At 57.4% G+C, this 19,994-nt stretch overlaps 2 protein-coding genes across 8 annotated transcripts in view; both read right to left on the bottom strand.

Annotated features, from left to right (window-relative positions):
- Positions 1–429: 429 nt before the first annotated feature.
- On the bottom strand, positions 430–6,176 carry LOC109023718 (uncharacterized). Its single transcript, XM_055364532.2, has 2 exons — positions 3,165–6,176; positions 430–1,551 (listed from the first exon to the last, which is right to left on the bottom strand). Exon 1 carries the CDS (start codon positions 6,148–6,150, stop codon positions 5,206–5,208), a length of 945 nt encoding a protein of 314 aa, XP_055220507.1. The 5' UTR covers positions 6,151–6,176; the 3' UTR covers positions 430–1,551; positions 3,165–5,205.
- Positions 6,177–7,402: 1,226 nt separating this feature from the next.
- The window catches only part of ACSF3 (acyl-CoA synthetase family member 3), a 69,191-nt gene continuing 56,599 nt past the window's right edge, over positions 7,403–19,994 (bottom strand). For 5 of the 7 annotated variants that reach the window (XM_031002782.3, XM_031002783.3, XM_031002784.3 and 2 more), the window contains 3 exons: positions 17,968–18,102; positions 17,320–17,431; positions 7,403–9,522 (listed from right to left, as the gene is read on the bottom strand). In XM_031002782.3, the coding sequence (XP_030858642.3) occupies positions 9,405–9,522; positions 17,320–17,431; positions 17,968–18,102 (365 nt within the window). In that variant the 3' untranslated portion in view covers positions 7,403–9,404. Of the gene's footprint in view, positions 10,877–17,319; positions 17,432–17,967; positions 18,156–19,994 lie in introns of all 7 variants that reach the window. The other 2 variants (XM_063700395.1, XR_010131648.1) reach the window with 2 other exon arrangements.

Genomic DNA, 19,994 nt, shown 5'->3' with positions numbered 1-19,994 from the left:
TCAATTTAGCTGACGCCGCCGGTCTCCCCGCGTTTAATCTCCGTCTCCAGCTGCTGGTGGGAGAGAGGCTGTTCAGTGACCTCTCCAATGACCCCTCCAGGCCTGGCCCACAGGCAGGGCTCTGCAGCCATCAGGGCTGGGAAGAAAGGCTGGGCCGTCCTGGGGAAGCTACAGGGAGATCAGGGCTCCAGGGCCCAGCCATTCCTGTTATCCTCTTTCTCCTTCTCCAGACAGAGTGGACTTGGACCAGGGGAGGCCCAGAAAGAGGCCTGCACCCAGGATGGTTCAAAAACCATGGGACAGATCCGGAGCCTTCCCCAGGGCCAGGATTCCAGGCTGAGCAGCCACACCCCGGGATTGTGCCACTGCTCTCCAGGCTGGGCAACAAGAACAAAACTATGTCTCAAAAAAAAAAAAAAAAGAAAGAAAGAAAAGAAAAAAGATATTGTTTATTAAAATGAAGTCCCTTGAGACAAGAAGTTGAAAAATGTTAGTAAATTTAACTAGTGACTGTAAAACAAAGCCTAGTAAACAAACAAAACTGAAACTGGACAAGCCCTCCCAAGATGGGGGGGAGGACTCTGCGGGTGCCCCAAGGAGGTCACTGCCTGTCATGGCCTCGGGGGATCCGTGGGGTGAAAAGCTATAAACTTGGTTGGAAAAAAACCTGCAGATCTTACAGCACTTAAAAATATTAAAGGCTAGCTGGGCGCGGCAGTGGCACATGTCTGTGGTCCCAGCTACTTGGCAGGCTGAGGTGGGAGGATGGCTTGAGCCCAGGCTCCATTGCTACAACATTTTAAAAAGAAAATTAGCCGGACATGATGGCACATGCCTGTGGTCCCAGCTTCTCAGGAAGCTGAGGCAGGAGGATTGCTTGAAGTGGGGAGGCAGAGGTTGCAGTGAGCCGAGATCGTGTCACTGTACTCCAGCCTGGGCGACAGAGCAAGACTCTGTCTCAAAAAAACAAAAAAACAAAAAATAAAACAAAAAAAAAGAAAGAAGAGATTAATGCATTTGAATACATTAAAATTTAACAATTCTGCACGTGCTTCGATAGAACAAATGAAGTCAAAGGCAAGCCAAAGGCCAGCCACGTATCCAACATATAATCGCAAAAAATATTGACCAGCCCAACAGGAAATGGGCAAAGAACTGGAACAGGTGACTTGCAGGAAAATCAAATGGCCCAGAAACATATTCAAGATGTTCCACCTAACTTGTAATCAGGGAAATGCAAGCTAAAATAAGAAGATTCCACGTCACACTCAGCACGGTGGTGAAAACTCAACATCTCCCATCGGGATGTTGGCCGGTTGGTGAGATGGGGCATCTCACACCTGCTGTGCACAGCCTCCTTGGAAGGCATCAGGCAAAATCAAGTAAGTGGAAGACATCTGGGCCTACGATCCAGTGATTCCACCTGCAGGAATATCTTCTGGAGAAATTCTTCCACTGTGCAAAAGAGGCTGCACCTGCAGCCGACTGTAGCTTTGCTCTTGGACGGGGAACGTCCATTGGCTGGGGTCAGTGCACACCGCACAGAGTGACCTGAGGACAACCAAGTGAGGCAGAGTCAGCAAGGGGGACAGCAAAGCCCACAGGAGCTGAAACGTCCTTCACAGAGGAGCTGAGCTCTGCGGGCCACATGTGCCAGCACTGAAACCTAAATCCATGACATCACTCAGGCATCGGGGCGCCCGTGAGCAGCGAGCCCCACGGGATGGGGAAGGCGTCCACCTGGTGACAGAGCCCAGAGGCTCAGGAGGCCAGAGGGCTCAGACTCCATGAACCTGGGCAGGGAAGTGCATGGGGTTGGTTGGCCGTAATCTTCTCTCTTCCGTCCTCAATATGTAAAATTTTTTTTATTTAAAAAATGTTCTTAATCCACATTAGTAGATTTCACTGTCCTGGGGACAGCAGAAGCGGGAGGTGGACACGTGGGCTTCCATGTAGACTGGGAGGGGCTGCGTGGACTCTGCCCACCAATTAGGAAGTGTGGGTCCCAGGCCTGGGCCCACCTCCCCAAGCTCAGCCTGGGGCCAGCTCTGCTGGCTCCCGAAGGGCCTTGAGGCTGCTCTGATCCTGCTGTGGCTGTCACCACATGCTGGGGCCCGGGGCAGCCGCACCTGGAGGGTGGCTCTGAGGTCAGATCTGTGTTGTTTATGGACACTTATGTGTCTGTGTGTGTGTGCTGTGCGTGCGTATTTGTGTGCACGTGCGCATATGTGCACACCTGTCAGCATGTGTGTGTATGTGCGCATGTGGGGGTGTGTGTGCACGCAGCCTATTCAGCTGGTGTGGGGTGTCATCTTTTTTCTAGCTAAGATGAGGCTCTTCCCCATGGGGTGGGAATATGGGCACGCGGCTGATGCATGAAAGGCACCACGTGCTGCTCGCATTGCTGCTGTCTTAATGGGCTTTGCTGTGCGGCAGAGGAGGGCGGGCAGGTGGTAATGAAGGAGACTGAGGACTCCGTGGCTAGAGTAACTGAATGGTTGTGAGTGTCTCGTCAGACTGGCAATGGGGGGCGTGCCCTGTGAGCCGACGACGAGGGGCTACCTGGGTGGGCACCGGCTTGTGCTTTAGAGAGGACTGAGGGTGTGGCTAGGGCCACCACGTGTGAGTCTGTCTCACTCCTCTGCGATGCATGGGTGTGCAGGTGTGCCCACGTGCATGTTTGTGTATGTGACACGCTGCATGCATGCTCGCTGATGCGGACTCACACACGGGCCCACGTGTCCCAGGGAGACTGGAGCAGGGCCCACAGGGGAATGAAGCTGGGATGGGCGCCACCAGAGAGGTCGCATCGCACAGGGGCGGATGCAGGACGGGGGCAGCGGCTGGCCCAGGACGGTCAGGGCCTGGCTGGCAGAGCCTGGGGTCCTGTGCCCACCCTGTGCTCCTAAGGCCCTGGGCCAGCCTGGGAGCGCCATGGATTCTGAAGATGTGCTGACTGGCCTGCAGGCACCAAGCTCCACCCATCCCTGCTCGGACAGGGCCCTGGGGAGCCCACTAGTCAAGGACTGCGGGCAAGAAGAAGACCCCTCTGCTGAGCCTGCAGCCTGTGCTGGGAGCTGGGCTAGGAACCTTCTGGAACGTGCCTTCCACGGGACAGAACCTTCCAGAACGTGCCTTCCATGGGACGGAAACTTCGTGCCTACCACAGCATGGAAACTTCCGGAACGTGGCTTCCATGGGATGGAACCTTCCGGAACGTGCCTTCCACGGGGTGGAACCTTCCCGGACGTGCCTTCCATGGGACGGAACCTTCTGGAACGTGCCTTCCATGGGACCCTCTCATACCCTTGCACAACTGCACCATTTTCCTGTGTCACCGACGAGGACATGGGCCCCGAGCGGCCGAGTGACCTGTTGGGGGCAGGGCTGGCGCTGGCCGTCCCAGCTTAAGGACTTGCCACAGCTTAAGACCCATGGAAGGAAGGTACGGGGAGGTGCTGAGGGGATGAAGGGCAGAGCTGGGCCTTGGGGCAAGGCCAGTGGCAGCGCCGGGTTCCTGGACACAGCAGATGGCCCCAGGCAACCGGCCCTGCCCTGCCCTGGACACCCCTCCTCCTCCGAGTCCTCCACGTCCTTCCACCTGGATGCCGCCACAGCCCACCTGGGCCTGGCTTCACGCCCCCAGCTCTTGCCGGGTATGACGGGTGGGCATGGAGGGTGCCTCAGCCCAGCCCAGGAAGGACCAGCCGCGTGGCAGGAAGGCGGAGGGAGTGCCCGGAGCCAGCAGGGCGGCCACCGAAACCCCGCACTGACGCAGGGACCGAGGCACCCGGGGCCGGTTTCAGGGAGAGCCCCGCGATGGCCCCTCCCTTCCTCTTAGGCTTCCCGCAGTGGCCTAAGAAGCCAGCAGTGGCGGGCCAGTCCCCCTCACGCCTGCCTCCACCACGGCCTCCCTCTTCCACTCAGCAGGACGGAGGTACCCTGTGTCCTCGCGGGTCACCCAGGGCAGCCTCCCTGTTGAGGGAGCTGATGCGCCGTCCACAGTCGCAGGTCCCCGCTGCTGTGTGAACTCACAGGTCCCAGGGTGAGGAAGCGGGGGTCTTCGGGAGAGGAAGCAGGGGGTCTTCAGGTGAGGAAGTGGGGGGTCTTCGGGTGAGGAAGCGGGGGTCTTCGGGGCCGTCATTCTGCCACCCACAGATGGGAGCCTCCTCATGGGGCGTCCGGCCTCAGTGGCAGCTGGAGAGCCACAGGGGCTGTGGGGTGCCCAGCAGGGCGGGCTCAGTACTGCCCACAGGACCACCCTGCCGTTAGGGCGACTCAGCGGCTCGCAGCCTTCTCAGCTCAGTTCCTATCAGCTGACCGAGGCGGCCCCACCCCACCTGCCCTTGCCCTAGGAGCTGGGGATCTCCATCCAGCAAGACTGCGAACCAGGCCACCTCTGAGACCGGCTGCCACAGACCACATGCTGGCCCTGGCTGCCCTCTAAGGCCAGGGGACACCCTCCTTGAGACTCCCAGGGTGAGGCTCAGCTCCTGAGGACCGAGCGGCCTCTGCATGGCGCTCCCTCCCCATCCCTCCGCCTCTCCAGATCTGCCTGGCTCAATGCACAATCATCCTGGGCCCTCCCAGCCTTACCTGGCCAAGTCGTGGCCTTGCCCACCTGCCTGGACCATTCCCTCCTGATTGGGTGCGATCTGCAGACAGCAGTGTAAGTACTGCATGGAGGAGCCGCGGCCCAACGCCCACAGCACGCGCCACGTCCGTAAGCTGCACCCAGTCCAGCCTGGTGGCTCCCCGTGTGAGCCTGAGCTTGCCGGCCAGAGGGGACGACCTTGGGCTTTGGCCCCAAGCTCGTGATTCACACCCTCGCCCTCAACTCACCTGCCTCAGCGGCTCATGTGCAAAGCAGGCTGAACGCACTGCCTTCAGTGGGTGTGAGAACCCCAGGAAGGCACCTCAAGGGGTGTCAGAACCTGGCAGGTGCCTCCAGTGTGGGGTGAGCATGCGCTGGGTATGTGGGGACCTGCGGCAGCGCCCTCCGCCCACCCTCAGAGGGGCTGGTGCTCAGGGGGTGCCTGTTGGACCCAGGACCCACCCCTTCCGTGCACCGGCCTGTGGGGACCTGCGGGCTTCCTGCTCAGAGAGAGGCAGATGAGCCCCACGTTGCCATCGCGGTCGTCCATCCCGTGCTCTTGGCTGTGCCGGCAGCTGGCAGGGGACACTGCGGCCGTCGTGCATGATGGATCAGGAGGCGCAGTCACGGATGTTTATCCTCCAGTGACCTCGTCTCTCTTGTGGCTGCTGAGGAGACGCACATGGGGCGTGATCATTCGTATTGATCAATTTGGTGAGCTGCTCATTTGCCACGTCGTCAATGTTTTCACACAGGGTCCACTTTACTCTTCCAGGCAGGAAAGCAGCTGCACCGACCTGCTCTGCGGCCAGGAAGGAGGGGACAGAATCGACTCCCAAGGGGCCTGGGGGGAGCGGGAGTCTGCTCTGGCTCAGGAAGGCTCTAGAAGGGCCACCAAGAGCAGCCGCAACAGTGCACAAGGACCTTGTGATGAGAGCTACCTGAGCGAGTCCCAACCTGATCAGACGCACCGTGTAGGGGGAGCCGGGGCCCCACTGCAGCTGCCTCGGGGAAGCAGTGACCACAGGCCCGGCTGAACCTGATGGTGACGGGGAAGGGAGGGACTGGTGTGCACACAGGTGTCCATGTGCCTGTATGTATGCAGGCGTGTGTGTGACACACACATACATGTGATATATGCAGGCGTGTGTGAGACATACATGTGTATGTAGGTGCATGTGTGAGATATACATGTGATATATGCAGGCATGTGTGTGATACCCATACATGCGATATATGCAGGTGTGTGAGACACACACATGATAGATGCAGGTGTGTGAGGCATATATGTGTATGCAGGCATGTGTGAGACATACATGTGATATATGCAGGCGTGTGAGACACACAAGTGATATGTGCAGATGTGTGTGAGACATACATGTGTACGCAGATGTGTGTGACATACATGTGACATATGCAGGTGTGAGACATACATGTGTATGCAGGCGTGTGTGAGACATACATGTGATACATGCAGGCGTGTGAGACACATACAAGTGATATATGCAGATGTATGTGACATACCTGTGGTGTATGCAGGCGTGTGAGATACACATACATGTGACATATGCAGGCGTGTGACATACATACCTGTGGTCCACACCTGTCTGCACACGTCTCCTGTTACTGATGCTTTACTCAGTAGCCGGCGCACTCACCACCTTCTCACCGTGGCTGGCAACAAGCTGCTGTTCCGCACCAGGACCTCCTCTCAGCCTCCCAGCAAAGGAGGCCAGCAGCTCTGACACAAGGGTCCGGGAGCCGTGGCTCCTCCAGGTTAGTGGTGCCCACAGCGCTTGCCACACCGCCCACTGCCTCGCTCCATGCTGTGCCTGGTGCTGCGTGGGTCCTGAGGCTCCTGCTCCTGACCCTGGTGCCGCTGGGACAGAGTCCAGGTGGGAGGGCAGTGTGTGGTGTGTGTGTGGCCAGTCCCCATGGACAGGACGCCCGAGGGAACAAAGCCCCCACTCCTTGGGCAGGGCTAGAAGGGCCCCGCGAGAGCAGCAGCCGCAGTTCACAGAGTAGGGAAACTGAGGCAGAGCAGGCTCAGGTCTTCTGTGTTGGGCCTGGACACCTGGGAGGAAGGCAGCCCCAAGGGCCGCTGTTGGGTGGGAACGTGGGGCCAGCTTGGCACTCCTGAGCTGCCTCAGGCCTGGCCTGTCTAGGCCTCAGTGGACCGGCCAGCCTAATGCCTGGGCTGCTGGCCTGGGCCCTATCTGTTAAACGAATGGAGGCGGCAGGAGCTGGGTCCACGGTCTCCCTGCCAGGGAAGCTGCAGGTGGAGGGAAGGCAGAGGGCGGCAGGGGCTTCACCCTGGCCCCTGATGAGGGAGGGGCAGAAAGGACGGGGCGGCGGCTGCCACAGGCTGTGTGTGGGACTTTGCTGGCAGCAGCAGGCACGGTGCCACGGCTTTGGGGACCAGCTGGTCACCAGGAGTCCCGCCATCCCCTGGTGCCTGAGAGAAGCTGGGCCACACGCCTGGGAGCAGCTCCTGGCAGCACCCCCATGTCTGGCTGGGGTCAGAGCTGGTGACTTTCCAGATTCAAGCCAGCCTCCCTAGGAGGTCAAAGGCACCAGGCATGCAGAGGGGCTTCTGACCCAGCTGGTGGCAGCCTGCTCCCAGGGCACCTGCTCCTGGGTCTAACTTGTGTGGCATGGGGCCGCCCAGCAAGGGACAGGGTGTGTGGGGTGGGCGCTGCCAGCCATGTGGGACTGTGGTATCCTCATGGAGCTCAGTCACGGTGAGTTCGCAAACAGCACCCCCCCGACCTGTGTCTCCAGAGGCCAGGTCAGCACCAGAGGCCAAGATGGGGAATAAACTGGGCTTTAATGGGGAGGGAGGAGAGGATGAGTTCCCTCCAGGACCGGCTTGTTCTCGGCTGGTGGAGCAGAGGGGAACCAGAAGCCTGGCTGGGCACTGGCGGACTGTGTGCACGAAGGCCGACCAGCCTGGCACAGGGACCAGCTGGAGAGTCACTCGTGACTTTAGAACACGGCATTCAACCGCATATCCTTGGAGCACCATATTCTGGTCAACGGGCTGGTCAACGAGCTCCAGGCTTTCTGTAGTTTGTGGTCAACGAGCTCCAGGCTCTCTGCAGTTTCTGGTCAATGAGCTCCAGGCTTTCTGTAGTTTGTAGTATTGTCAGCAGAAAGTTACCCTCATTATTTTGAAAGCATGATATACTGATATATACTATCGGATAAAGCAAATGATTATGTAAGCTTTTTAGGAATCAAAAGTTTCAGGATTAAAGGAGAGAGATGCAAATGTTAAAATTAGTGGAATTAAGTAAAAATTTTGCTATGTTACATTTGACCTTTTCCCAACAGAAGGCATTTCCTTAGCTACTAGCAAGGCCTAGACACAAACGTCTCGACTGTAGTCTCTGCCGTTCCCTTGTGTCCAGGCCTCTGGCGGGAGGGCAGGACCCCTTCCTCTGACTGTTCCCGGGGTCAGGCCATGGGGATGCACAAGGCCACACCGTGAGGCAGGAGTTCGGGTGGGGCAGGGCCGTGGACTGGGGCACCCACCCGTCCTGGAAAACAGGGCTGGGACGCTGCTCTGTGGCCTCAGACAAGCTTGGTGGGCGACATGCTTAAGTGAGCAGGGGCCCCAGGCCACGTCCAACTGTCCATGAGGCACGTGAGCCTGAGATGGGGCTGGCCTCCTGCCCGGCACACTCGTTTCTGGCCACTCTTTCAGACGTGCATTCCGGGGACAGAATGTTCTGGGTAAGTTCAGGCCAGACACTGCTGGGCGATGACTGTTACTTCCCCCAGGCTGTGGGGAGGAGGCAGCCTATTCTTCTGAAAATTGTCCAGAAACTTCTGGATTCTGCATGTGGCCCCTGTGCATCTGAATTGGCCCCGATAAGTAAATGCAACGTGGGTGCACCCAACATTCACAACACACGTTCCTGAGGTTTCTGCATCGGCCACGCCTGTGGGCTCCGGAGCTGGGTCTGGGGAAAAGCTGGTGAGCCACAGACATGAGATGGGGGCCATGGGGCAGGTGGCGGTCTGGGTGGAGACGGTGATGGGAGGGAGGGTTCACCGGCTGAGGGGCTGGTGTGGAGATGACCTGGAAGGTCCCTGCGCCGGGGGGTGAGGCAGGGTCACGGCAGAGCAGCTCCAGGGCCGTCCGTCCACGCACTTTCTGTGACACATGCTGATGGACACACAGTAGTGTGCAGGGTGGCAGGTGTCCCCACAGCGGGAGCTGCTCTCCTCCAAGAGCGGCACCAGGAAATGCCCAGAACCCATGGGACAGGGCTGGTTCTGGGAGGCTTGTGAACCCTCAGCTCCTCCCAGGAGGGCCCCCTGGGTGGCTGCCCAGACCTCCGATGTGGGCCGGGAGACACTGGCTCTGGGTGAGGCACAGGCACGTGCAGTCACAGGCACGGGCAGATGGCATGGGACAGGGGCTTGTTTCTTCCAGTGGAGTCTTTGTTTTTTGGGGGCACACCTCCGGGACCTGCCCTGGAGAGCCTGGCAACTGCAGGGCACTGTGGGGCGGGAGGTGCCTGAACATGTGGGGCCAGGGGCTGGCTGCACCGCGCTGCACAGGTGAGGTCGGCGGTGACGAGGCAGAGGTGACACCAGGGACGGTCTCCTTGAGCTGCAACAACTGGCCCGAGGCTGGGGACCCCACATGGTGATTTCATCCCAAACAGTTCTTGATTCTACGTGACCTGATTTGGGGGGTTCAGGTTTAAGGGAGGCCAGGTCTTGGACGGGCCCCCGTGGTTCTCGGTGTGAAGGGGACGTCTGCTGCTCCCCACCAGACCCGCAGTCCCAGTCTGCCGGGTCATGAGGGGTGGAAGTGCCTGATGAGCGCCTTCTTGTCAATCTTGCCCATCTGGTTCCGCGGGATCTCCTCCACCAGCACCAGCTCCGAGGGCACCGCGTACGGGGCCAGGACATCTCTGCAGAGACAAGCACAGCCTGAGCGCGCTGCCCTGACAGTGCCCGGCGGCAGGAACTCAGGTGCCCAGCAGTACGGACAGGTGCCCCTGGGACCCTGCAGCCTTGCCAGGCGCCTCGGCCATCCTGAGGCCAGGCAGGTGCACTGGACGACCGCGGCTGTCTCTGCCCTAGCAGCCCAGGGGTGGTGACTGCAGGAGGTGCCCGGCATGGTGTTATCACTGGTACCACAGAAGCCATGGTGCGTGCAGGCCTTGGGCGAGGGCACACCTGAGGATAGGCCTGCACAGAGTGGCCTGCAGGGCAGAGGGGCCCCCACACCGGGCCAGGCCTTCCAAGTCCCGGCACTGGAGCTGGAAGGCCCCATGTCACTCTGTGGCCCGTTCCCCTTCCAGAGGAGGCGTGTGGAAGGGGCTGGGGAGTGGGTGGGCAGGTGGGGCAGGGGCAGTCTGCCCCGTATGGGGTATTTGAGATGGGAGTAAATGCCGCACAGTCCTATGTGGCAAGAGGCCTCACAGAGCCCCACAGAGCCCTGCACGGCAGGGACGGCCCCTAAGGTTTGACGCCTCCACTCAGGGTCCCCCTTCCTCATGGGCGAGAACTCGGTGGGTGGTGCCAGGGCGGTGGGCGGTGCTGACACGGGTGGGTGGGGCCAGGGCAGTGCCAATGCAGGCGGGCGGGGCCGAGGGCAGTGGGCAGGGATGAGGCGCTGGGATCTGAAACTGAGACTGCAGTGGTGCTTGGTGCTCCTCCATTCACCATTAAAGAAAGAAGGAAAGGAAGGGAGGAAAGAAATGAGATTAACCCCCCAAAGGGAGGATGGTTGTGCCGCCCACCAGTGATGCCCTGAAGGCAGCGGCCGTGGCCCAGGCACAGGAGGGGCTGGTCCAGGGCATCCAGGCTGCACTGAGCCGCATCAGAAACGAACTTGATGGCGATTGTTCGGGTTACTGTTCCGCGGAAAAGTCCAGAAACCAAGTGTCGTGGTTTCTTGACGCTTTTTGTGGAGAAAGTGTCGCCTGCCGTCCAGACGCGGCCAGAGACCCAGCACAGGCCCCCTGCCCACCTGCCCCTGCCCGTAGGCCTCTCGCGGCAGAGGTGGGAGTCGGCCCAGCCCAGTCTCCCGCTCTCCAGGGGCAACTGGCTTCGACCTCGGTGTCGCTGTCAACCTCGACCTCCACATTTCCAAATCGCATTTTTCTTTTTTTCTCTTTTCTTTCTAGGACAGGATCTCACTGTTGCCTGGGCCGGAGTGCAGTGGTGCAGCCACGGCTCACTGAAGCCTCGACTTCCTGGGCTCAAAGGATCCTCCCGAAGTGCTACAGGCATGCGCCACCTTACCTGGTTCCAATGTTCCTATCAAATTTATTTTGGCACGTATATATTTTATAGTTGTATAAAACTGTGACAGGCATTTAAATGGAGATGTAATTTACACCCAGCTGTCCTATGTACAGTGTGGTGAGGGATGTGTAGAATTTTTTTTCTTTTGAGACACAGGCTTGCCCTGTTGCCCAGGCTGGATTGCAGTGGTGCAGTCTCGGCTCGCCGCAACCTCCGCCTCCCGGGTTCAAGCGATTCTCCTGCCTCAGCCTCCTAACTAGCTGGGACTACAGGCGCATACCACCATGCCTGGCTAATTTTTGTATTTTTAATAGAGACGGGGTTTCACCATGTTGGCCAGGATGGTCTCCAACTCCTGACGTCAGGTGATCTGCCCACCTCGGCCTCCCAAAGTGCTGGGATTACAGGTGTGAGCACTGCGCCTGGCCTGTGTGGGAATCTAGTTTTATTGAAGCAACTGCCCCCTGCTCTAAGTAGCGCCCAGACTGAAAGGGAACATGGCCAGGTTCCCAGAAGCCCCTCTGCCTGCCTGAGCCACTCCCAACCTCCACGTGTAACCAACGTCTCGGCTTCTAACAGGGGACAAACTCTGTGTTGAATGAGACTGGGTGGCAGTGGTGAGGGCAGGTGCCCCTTCCTCGTCACAGGAGGAAAACGCCCAGCAGCTCCCCATCGAGCAGGATGTCATCTGGCAGCTTTTGAGAGACTCCCTCATCAGGTTCAAAGATTTTCCTTCTTCTCCTAGTTTGCTAAGAGTGCTTATTATAAAAGGGTTTTGGCATTTGCAAATGCTTTTTCTGTATCTGTTGAAATGATATGATTTTTCTTCTTCATTCTGTAAATATGGTGAATTACCAGTGGCTCACGCCTGTAATCCCAGGACTTTGGGAGGCCGAGGCGGGTGGATTACTTGAAGTCAGGAGTTCGAGACCAGCTTGGCCAACACGGTGAAACCCCGTCTCTAATAAAAATACAAAAATTAGCTGTGCATGGTGGTGCGCACCTGTAATCCCAGCTACTCAGGAGGCTGAGGCAGGAGAATCACTTAAACCCAGGAGGTGGAGGTTGCAGTGAGTGGAGATCGTGCCACTGCACTCCAGCCTGGGCGACAGAGTGAGACTCCATCCAAAAAAAAAAAAAATATGGTGAATTACACAGACTGATTTTTGAATATGAAAGTAACCCTCTATTCCTGGCTTAAATGCTGCTTGATCATGACGTGTTGTCTTTTTGCGCATTAACTGGATTTAATTTGCTAACGTTTTGTTAAGGATTTTGTGTGTCTGCCCATTGGGAACACTGTCCTCTCGTTTTCTTGTCTGGTTTTGATTTCAGGGTAGTGCTGGTCCCATACGGGGAGTTAGGAAGTGTTCCTCCCCACTCTGTTTCGTCAGAGACTTACTTTGCTGTGTCTGGTTTTATTTTTTGCCTTCAATGTTTGAGCTAATTTATCAGTGAAGCCTTTTGGGCCTGCTATTTGCTTTGCAGTTTTAAATTGATAACTCAGAACTGTTCAGTCTGTTTCAGTGTTTGCGTCAGTCTTGGTAATTTGTGTCTTTTAAGGGAGTTATCTGTTTCATCTGAACTGCTGACTTCACTGGATACAGCAGCCCTCCGTGCCGCCATCCTGCCCGTCAGAGCCCGCATGCCTGAGGCGAGGTTTCGTTTCCTTCCGATATTTAGAATGCTGTTTTCTCTCCTCTTGGTTGGGTGTTTTTTCAATCTGAAAACTCATGACCTTTGGTTTGGGGAAATTTGACTGTGAATTTCCTCCCTGGATATCTTCTTGTTGGAACTCCCATTAGACAGTTGGAACATGTGGATTAATCCTCTAACTTACTTCCTCCTGCCTCCCTTCCTGTTCTTCTTTCTTTCATGGTGAATGGACAAGCACTGCAGTCTCAGCCTGAGCCGGGCACAGCAAGCAGGACTCAGGGCTGCAGGGGAGGTAGCTGTGGGCCAGGTACAGCAAGTGGCCTGGACAGCAAGGGCCTGGCTCCAGGGCTCCTCCAGGACTGGCGGAGTCCTGGGCTGTGACTGCATGGCTGGTGGCCTTCCCTGCCCGGTCCTGTCCCTCACAGGCGGCTTCTCCCCAGCGGGCCCTCAAGTGCCCAGCACACAGCTTCCCGTCTTAGGTCTTCTCACAGCCACTGTCATAGCCCAAACAATGCTGGGCGAGGAGCCTGATGTGAGAGATGCACAGAGCAGGAGCAGGCGGCCTGGTGTCCCTGGGCAGGGGCGGCCTGGTGTCCCCACGCAGAGGGCAGCCCTGAGGACAGCCAAAGGCTGAGGAGCGTCGGGACTTCAGTTCCTGCCAACTGGGACCCTGAAACTCTAGCACAGCTCTCAGCACTCGACACCTATCTTTTCTTCTCAAGGTAACTGTTTAATGAAAGCAGCAGCTGCTGCTGAGTGGCAGTGCTCCCGCTGTGTTGTGCAAGCCCAGGCATGTGTGGTGCCCTGATGCTGCCCTGATCAAGCAAGGGTTTCTGCTGTCTGTGGAGTCACATCGGACAAGCCAAAAATATCTTCAGTGCTCAGGAGAAGGCAAGTCAGGGTGGAGGCAGGAGGGTGCGTCCAGAGAGGGAACAGAACAGAGACAAATGCTTGGTCTTAAATAATTTGCTGTAGGTGAGCTCTTCCTCCTGCTCCACCATGTGGGACATGCCTGCCTCCCCTTCCCCTTCTGTCATGACTGTAAGTTTCCTGAGGCCTCCCCAGCCATGCTTCCTTATAGCCTGTGGAACTGTGAGCCAGTTAAACCTCTTTTCTTTATAAATTACCATCTCGGGTAGTTCCTTATGAAAGCAACAGGAAGCAGTCAAATGCCCAGATAGACAGGGGTGGGTCCCTGGTGAAATCCCACCTTAAAGCCAAAAACAGCCTGAAACCTGCAGCCCGGAGTGAGAACTTCTATTCCTGTTTACCCACTCTTTCCCACTGGTTCTTTCTGAATAATGCTTTTTAACCAACCAAAGGTTACCTTTTCCAGTGCTACTTACAGCCTGCCCCTCCCCATTCTGTGCCCAAAAAAGCCCTGGACCCAGCCACACCCAACTCTGGGCGGTTCAGCACCCTCGCATACCCTCTCTGCTGAGAGCTGTTTCATTGCTCAATAAAATTCTTCTCCACTCTCCTCATCCTTTGAATTGTCAGTGTAACCTCATTCTTCTTGGACCCGGGACAAGAACTTGGGAACCGATGAATGCAGGTATAAGCTATAACACAGGTGGGCTGAGCCAGTGCATAAGCCAAGCATGGCCCAGTGGGTCGAGTGTGTGGGTGCCTTCTGTGGCAGGCCTGGGTTGGGGGTGTCACCAGCCACGGAGGTCCCCGGTTGGCAAAGTGGCTGAGAAAAATCTGGCATCATTTATAGCAATGCAAGACTGGACTAACACAGAAAATTGGTACAGGGAAGTGGGGCACTGCTGTTAAGACATCTGGAAATGTGGAAGCAGCTTTGGAACTGGGTAACAGGCAGAGGCTGAAATGATTTGGAGAGCTCGGAAGAAGACAGGAAGATGAGGGAAAGTTTGGAACTTCCTAAAGACTTGTTAAATTGTTGTGACCAAAATGCTAATAGTGATATGGACAATGAAGTCCAGGCTGAGGTAGACTCAGAGGGAGACGAGGAACTTACTGGGAAATGGAGCAAAGATCGCTTTTGTTAAGCATGAGCAAAGAGATGACCTGAAACTGGAACTTAGATTTAAAAGGTAAGCAGAGCATAAAATTTGGAAAACTTGCAGCCTGATCACATGGTAGAAAACAAACAAACAAACAATTTTCTGGGGAGGAATTCAAGCTGGCTGCAGAAATGTACGTAAGTAAAGAGGAGCTGAATATTAATCGCCAAGACAATGAGGAAAATGTCTCTAGGCGTGTCAGAGACCTTCATGGAAGTGCCTCCCATCACAGGCCTGGAGGCCTCGGAGGGAAGAATGGTTTTGTGGGCCACTGCCCTGAGGGACACTGGCCCCTGCATCCCTGTTGCTCTGGGGCTAAAAGGGCTCCAGATAGAGCTCAGGCCACTGCTCCAGGGCAGTGAAGAGGAGAAAGATGGGGTTGGAGCCCCCACACAGAGTCCCCAGTGGGGCCCTGGCTAATGCAGCTGTGAGAAGAGGGCCACCGTTCTCCAGACCCCAGAATAACCCACCGACAGCTTGCACCGTGTGGTGTACCTAGAAAAGTTGCAGACACACAACAGCAGCCTATGAAAGCAGCATGGGGGCTGTACCCTACAGAGCCACAGGGGCAGAGATACCCATGGCCTTGGGAGCCACCTCCATGCATCAGTGTAGCCTGGATGTGAGACATGGGTCTTAGGAGATTATTTTGGGGCTTTAAGATATATTGGGCTGGGTGGGGTTGCTCATGCCTGTAATTCCAGCATTTTGGGAATCTAAGGCAGGTGGATCACTTGAGGTCAGGAGTTTGAGACCAGCCTGGACAACATGGCAAAACCCCATCTCTACTAAAAAATACAAAAATTAGCTGGGTGTGGTGGTGCATGCCTATAGTCCCAGCTACTTGGGGAGGCTGAGGTAGGAGAATTGCTTGCAGGCAAAGGCTATAATAAGCTGAGATCATGCCACTGCACTCCAGCCTGGACATCAGAGCAAGACCCCGTCTCAAAAAAAAAAAAAAAAAAAAAACCAAAAAACAATTCAGTGACTGCCTTGCTAGGTTTTGGACCTGCCTGGGGCTCGCAGCCCCTTTGTTTTGGCTGGCGCCTCTCTTTTGGCACTGGTGTATTTACCCAATGCCTGCACCCCCACTGTATCTGGGAAGTAACTTGTCTTTGATTTTACGGGTTCATAGGTGAAAAGGACTTGCCTTGTCTCAGACGAGACTTTGGACTGTGGACTTCTGAATTAATGCTGAAATGAGTGAAGACTTGGGGGACTGTTGGGAAGTAGGATTGTATTTTGCAATGGAAAAAGGACGTAAGATTTGGGAGGGGCCAAGGAGGAACAATATGGTTTGGATCTGTGTCCCCACCCAAATCTCACGTTGAATTGTGATCCCCGCTGTTGGAGGAGCGACCTGGTGGGAGGTGATTGGATCACAGGGGTGGATTTTCCCCTTGCTGTTCTCGTGCTAGTGAGTGAGTTCTCACAAGACCTGCGTGTTTGAGAGTGCGTGGCCCCTCCCTCTCCCATCGCTCTGTGGCTCCTCCCACCTCCTCCTTGCTCTGTGGCCCCTCCCCCCTGCTCACTCTTTGACCCCTCCCTCCTCCCGCACTCACTCTGTGGCCCCTCCTCCCCTCACTGTGTGACCCCTCCCTCCTCCCTCACTCACTCTGTGGACCCTCCCTCCCTCCCTCTGTGGACCCTCCCTCCTTCCTCACTCACTCTGTGGCCCCTCCCTCCTCCCTCCTGCTCTGGCCATGTAGGATGTGCCTGCTTCCCCTTTGCCTTCTGCCATGACTGTAAGTTTCCTGAGGCCTCCCCAGCCACGCTTCCTGTATAGCCTGTGGAACCATGAGCCAATTATACCCCGTTTCTTTATACATTAAAAAAACAAAAGAAATTACTGTAGGTGAAACTAAAAGCTTCCTTTCCGAGCTCAGCCTGGCTCTGCCCTGACGGTCCTATGGGATACCCTTCTGTCCTGATGGCCTTTGACGAGGCCACAGCTCAGGTTCAGCCCTGGGCGTGACCACCACCACTGCTGGCAAAGGTGGAGGGTCTGTGGATCCCATGCATCAGAAACCACTGGGGGTGAGATAGGTGGGAGAAAGTCCTTGGGGAAAGGTTCTGGGTAAGGTAAAAGGCAAAACAAAAAATGCAGGTGAGTTTAAGGACTGGGTGGTGGCCACCATTGAGGAACAGGCCCTGCCCTGGACATGGAGGGGAAAGTGAAATGACTGAGGGGATGGTGATGGTGCTGGGGTCTCCGTGGAGCTGACTGGAGGTGTGTGAGGCACCTTCAGGACCCACCCCCAGGGCAGGAGAGGGAGAGGCCGTGCAGGTGCCGACGGAGAATGGGTGTGCCTTGTGGTTCTGCTGGGGCCCAGCACTGGCTTTGGGGCGGCAGGTGGACAGGCTGCCTGTGGCCTGGTGGGGAAGGGCCCAGCGCGTGCAGCCAGCTGGTGTCAACCCTGGATCTCAGCTCCATGCACCTCCTGCATGGGCCTGGCCTGGCTCATTCGGGATCTCTCCTGGAACCAGGACGGAACCCATCACAAGCTGCACAGGGCCCTGTCCCAGGAATGTGAGTTTCTGCCCCCTCGGAATATTGCCACCAAGTCAAATCTGAGCACGGCTCCTGCCCCCTGCCCTCATCTCTACCTGCTGTGTGCGGCCTTCAGGTCTCTAAGGACCCTCACTGCTGGTCTTTCTTGATCCCTCACCTCCACCTCTAAGACGGACGATGCCAATACCTAGGGTGGCCCTCACGCCTGGACCCCCAAGACCCCACGAGTGCCCCCTGCCCGCCCCACCCAGCCCTACCTGGCCCACTCTTTGAGCTCCCTGTGGGACAGTGAGTGTCCTTCTCGGAGGGTCACCACAGCAGTGACCCGCTGGCCCCATGTCATATCCGGAACTCCAATCACAGCCACATCTGCAGATAGAAGAACAGTTTGAGAACATGGGGACGCCTCAGTGACCCTTACAGGCCAAAGAGCGCCTGGACACACAGGAAGAGCGCAGTCTGGCCGCAGCCCTGGAGCCCGTCCTTGGAGAGGCCCCACTCCAATCACCCGTCCCGGTGCCGGCTGGGCCTGTGGGGAGGGGAGTCAGGACGGGCTCCCCACGGTAGATCTGGGGGCTGGGCACTCACAGGGGCTCTGCCTTCCTGCCCCTTGGCTCTCTGCACTCTCCCTGCCACCTTCCTGCAGGGGCATCATGCACATGGGAGCTGCGCCCGGCCAGGCCTGGGAGCTCTGGTGGGCACGGGGTCAGTGGCTCCAACACCGAGCAGGCTGCACCCCCACTAGCCCCATGTTCCCTGGCCAGGGCAGGGACCAGAGGTGAGCATCACAGGGACCCCTGCAGGCAGCTGGGACGGCGTCGCCTCACCTGCAGTCGTCTAAAACTCAAACATGGAAGGCAGCACCTGTCTAGCCTGGCCTCCCTGGCCCAAGTCTGGCCACGCACCTGTGATGCTGGGGTGGGCCAGCAGATGCCACTCCACCTCCAGGGCGCTGACCTTGTAGCCTCCAGTCTTGATGATGTCCACTGAGGTCCGGCCTCGGATCCAGTACTGGCCATCCTTAAACACCACGGTGTCCCCTGAGGAAAAGGGGCTCTGGTTAACTGGCCGTCCTTAAACACCACGGTGTCCCCTGAGGAAAGGGGGCTCTGGTTACTACCCTGTGGCAACCCCAACGCAGAAGCAGCTATGCCAGGTAAGCCCACATTCCTGGTGGTCACGACGTGCGTCCCAAGGTGGGACTGTGCCCATGATGTGGGGTCTGCCCTTCCTGTGGGGTCCCTTCCCCATGCTCAGCTGTATGCACTTCCTCCAGGGGCAGGTCAGCAGTGGGTCCAGACCCTGCCAGGAGCAGGAGGTGCCAGAAGCCCTGCTGGGCCCGTGGTCTGCAGACACCCTACATTAGGAAGCCGGCTCAGGCCCTGTTTCTGTCACAGTGATTGATAACCACTGGCCATGGGTGGGATGCGTGGCCTTTTTTGAGCAACAAGCATAGGGTCTGATGCTTTACCCTCCCTCAGGATGGGTGCCAGGGTGTGCTGGGCCTCCTGGCTGTGCTGCTACTGCTGCAAGGGCCCCCAGACGGAGCCCCTGGGACTGCAGCATAGAGGGGCCGCCCCTCATGCAGGCAGGCTCTGGGAGAGGGGCCAAGGCCCACCAGGACCTGTCCTGCCATTTCTCTCAGGCCCACAAAAGAATCCAGGCCAAATATTCAGTAAAACAAGTGAACCAGACACCTTACAACATCCCACCACGGTGGCTCCAGCAGTGAATGCCCAGCCTCTCTGGATGGGAGAGGCACCAAGGCCCACGCAGAGGCCACAGGGAGGGGCTGGTGGCTGAGGACAGGGCCTTTCCTGGGTGCCCGGAGCCCCCTGCTGGTGCCCATCTTATGCCCTCCACACCTGACCATGCTGGTCCTAGAACAATGGCCGGGGCTGCCCCACGTTTTCCTTCCTAAGGCAAAGCCACGACGTGGCCCTTGCTCCTCCCCGTGCAGTTCCTGGAGCTCCTGTGGGAACCAAGCTTCCTTCGTTTTCTTTCTTTCTCGAGTAGCTCAACACAGACACCACCAGCCACTGAGTGTGGGGAGTCGGGAAGAGCGGGCTGCAGCCTCCGAGCCTGTACTCCCAGCCCAAAGCTGTCTCATGACGCATGGGCCCACAGTGTGCGTGCCTGCGAGCGTGTGTGCAGCTGGGAGGGCACGGTATGCGTGACTGTGAGCATGTGCACGTACACGTGTGTGCCGTGGCTGTGGGAGCATGCAGGGCATGTAAGGGCAGTGCTGAGGCCTCAACTGTCTGCTTCCACACACCCCGCACTCCACATGGGTTATTAGCTGGAATAAATCATAAATACTTCATTATACATCATGCTGTTGGACGCAGAAAGGCCCCATCCATCACCTCACCACTCCTTGAGAGCCATGGCATGCTCCTCAGTCTATTAAACAAGATGGATGGGTGTGCCCAGGTGGGCTCCAGGCTTATTTATGGAGCTCTGGAACTCTGTGCTGATGGGAAGCAGAAAACCCAGAGGCTCCCCGCCAGGAGAGTGGTCTCACTGCGCCCCTGGGGTAATCTGACTGCGCGGCTGGAAGGGGGTGTGCAGGTTGGGCTGTGGGCGGGGGTGGACACAGCCTGTCCCAAGTCCCGTGGGACCCGCCATGGCTCCTGCTCCTGCTGTGCAGCCTGGCTGATGTGTCCCCTCTGGACCAGACAGCCACCAATCTTCCAAAAGCATCTCTTAATCGCACCGAGCCACCCCGTCCAGGCTGCTCCTGCCCCACAGATGCCACAGCTGCTGACACCAGGGAGGCTGCCAGGCGCTCAGGGCCCTCCATACAGCTTCTGGCCTGGCTCCACCCTGGCCTGCACCACCCAGAGACCCAGCGCAGCATGGAGCCACTGCCCTGCTCTGGTCCTGCCGGAGAGGCCATCACTGCCTGCCCCCAAGGCTAACAAGTCCCCGG

Source organism: Gorilla gorilla, chromosome 18, assembly GCF_029281585.2.
Source record: "Gorilla gorilla gorilla isolate KB3781 chromosome 18, NHGRI_mGorGor1-v2.1_pri, whole genome shotgun sequence".
Classification (NCBI taxonomy): domain Eukaryota; kingdom Metazoa; phylum Chordata; class Mammalia; order Primates; family Hominidae; genus Gorilla; species Gorilla gorilla.
Note: the sequence above shows the minus strand (reverse complement) of the source record. Positions and strands in the feature narration are given on the sequence as shown.

Coding starts and splice junctions, on each gene's coding strand:
- LOC109023718 (XM_055364532.2), bottom strand. CDS start 6,150: ATGTGTATCTCACACGCCTGCATACACCACAGGTATGTCACATACATC.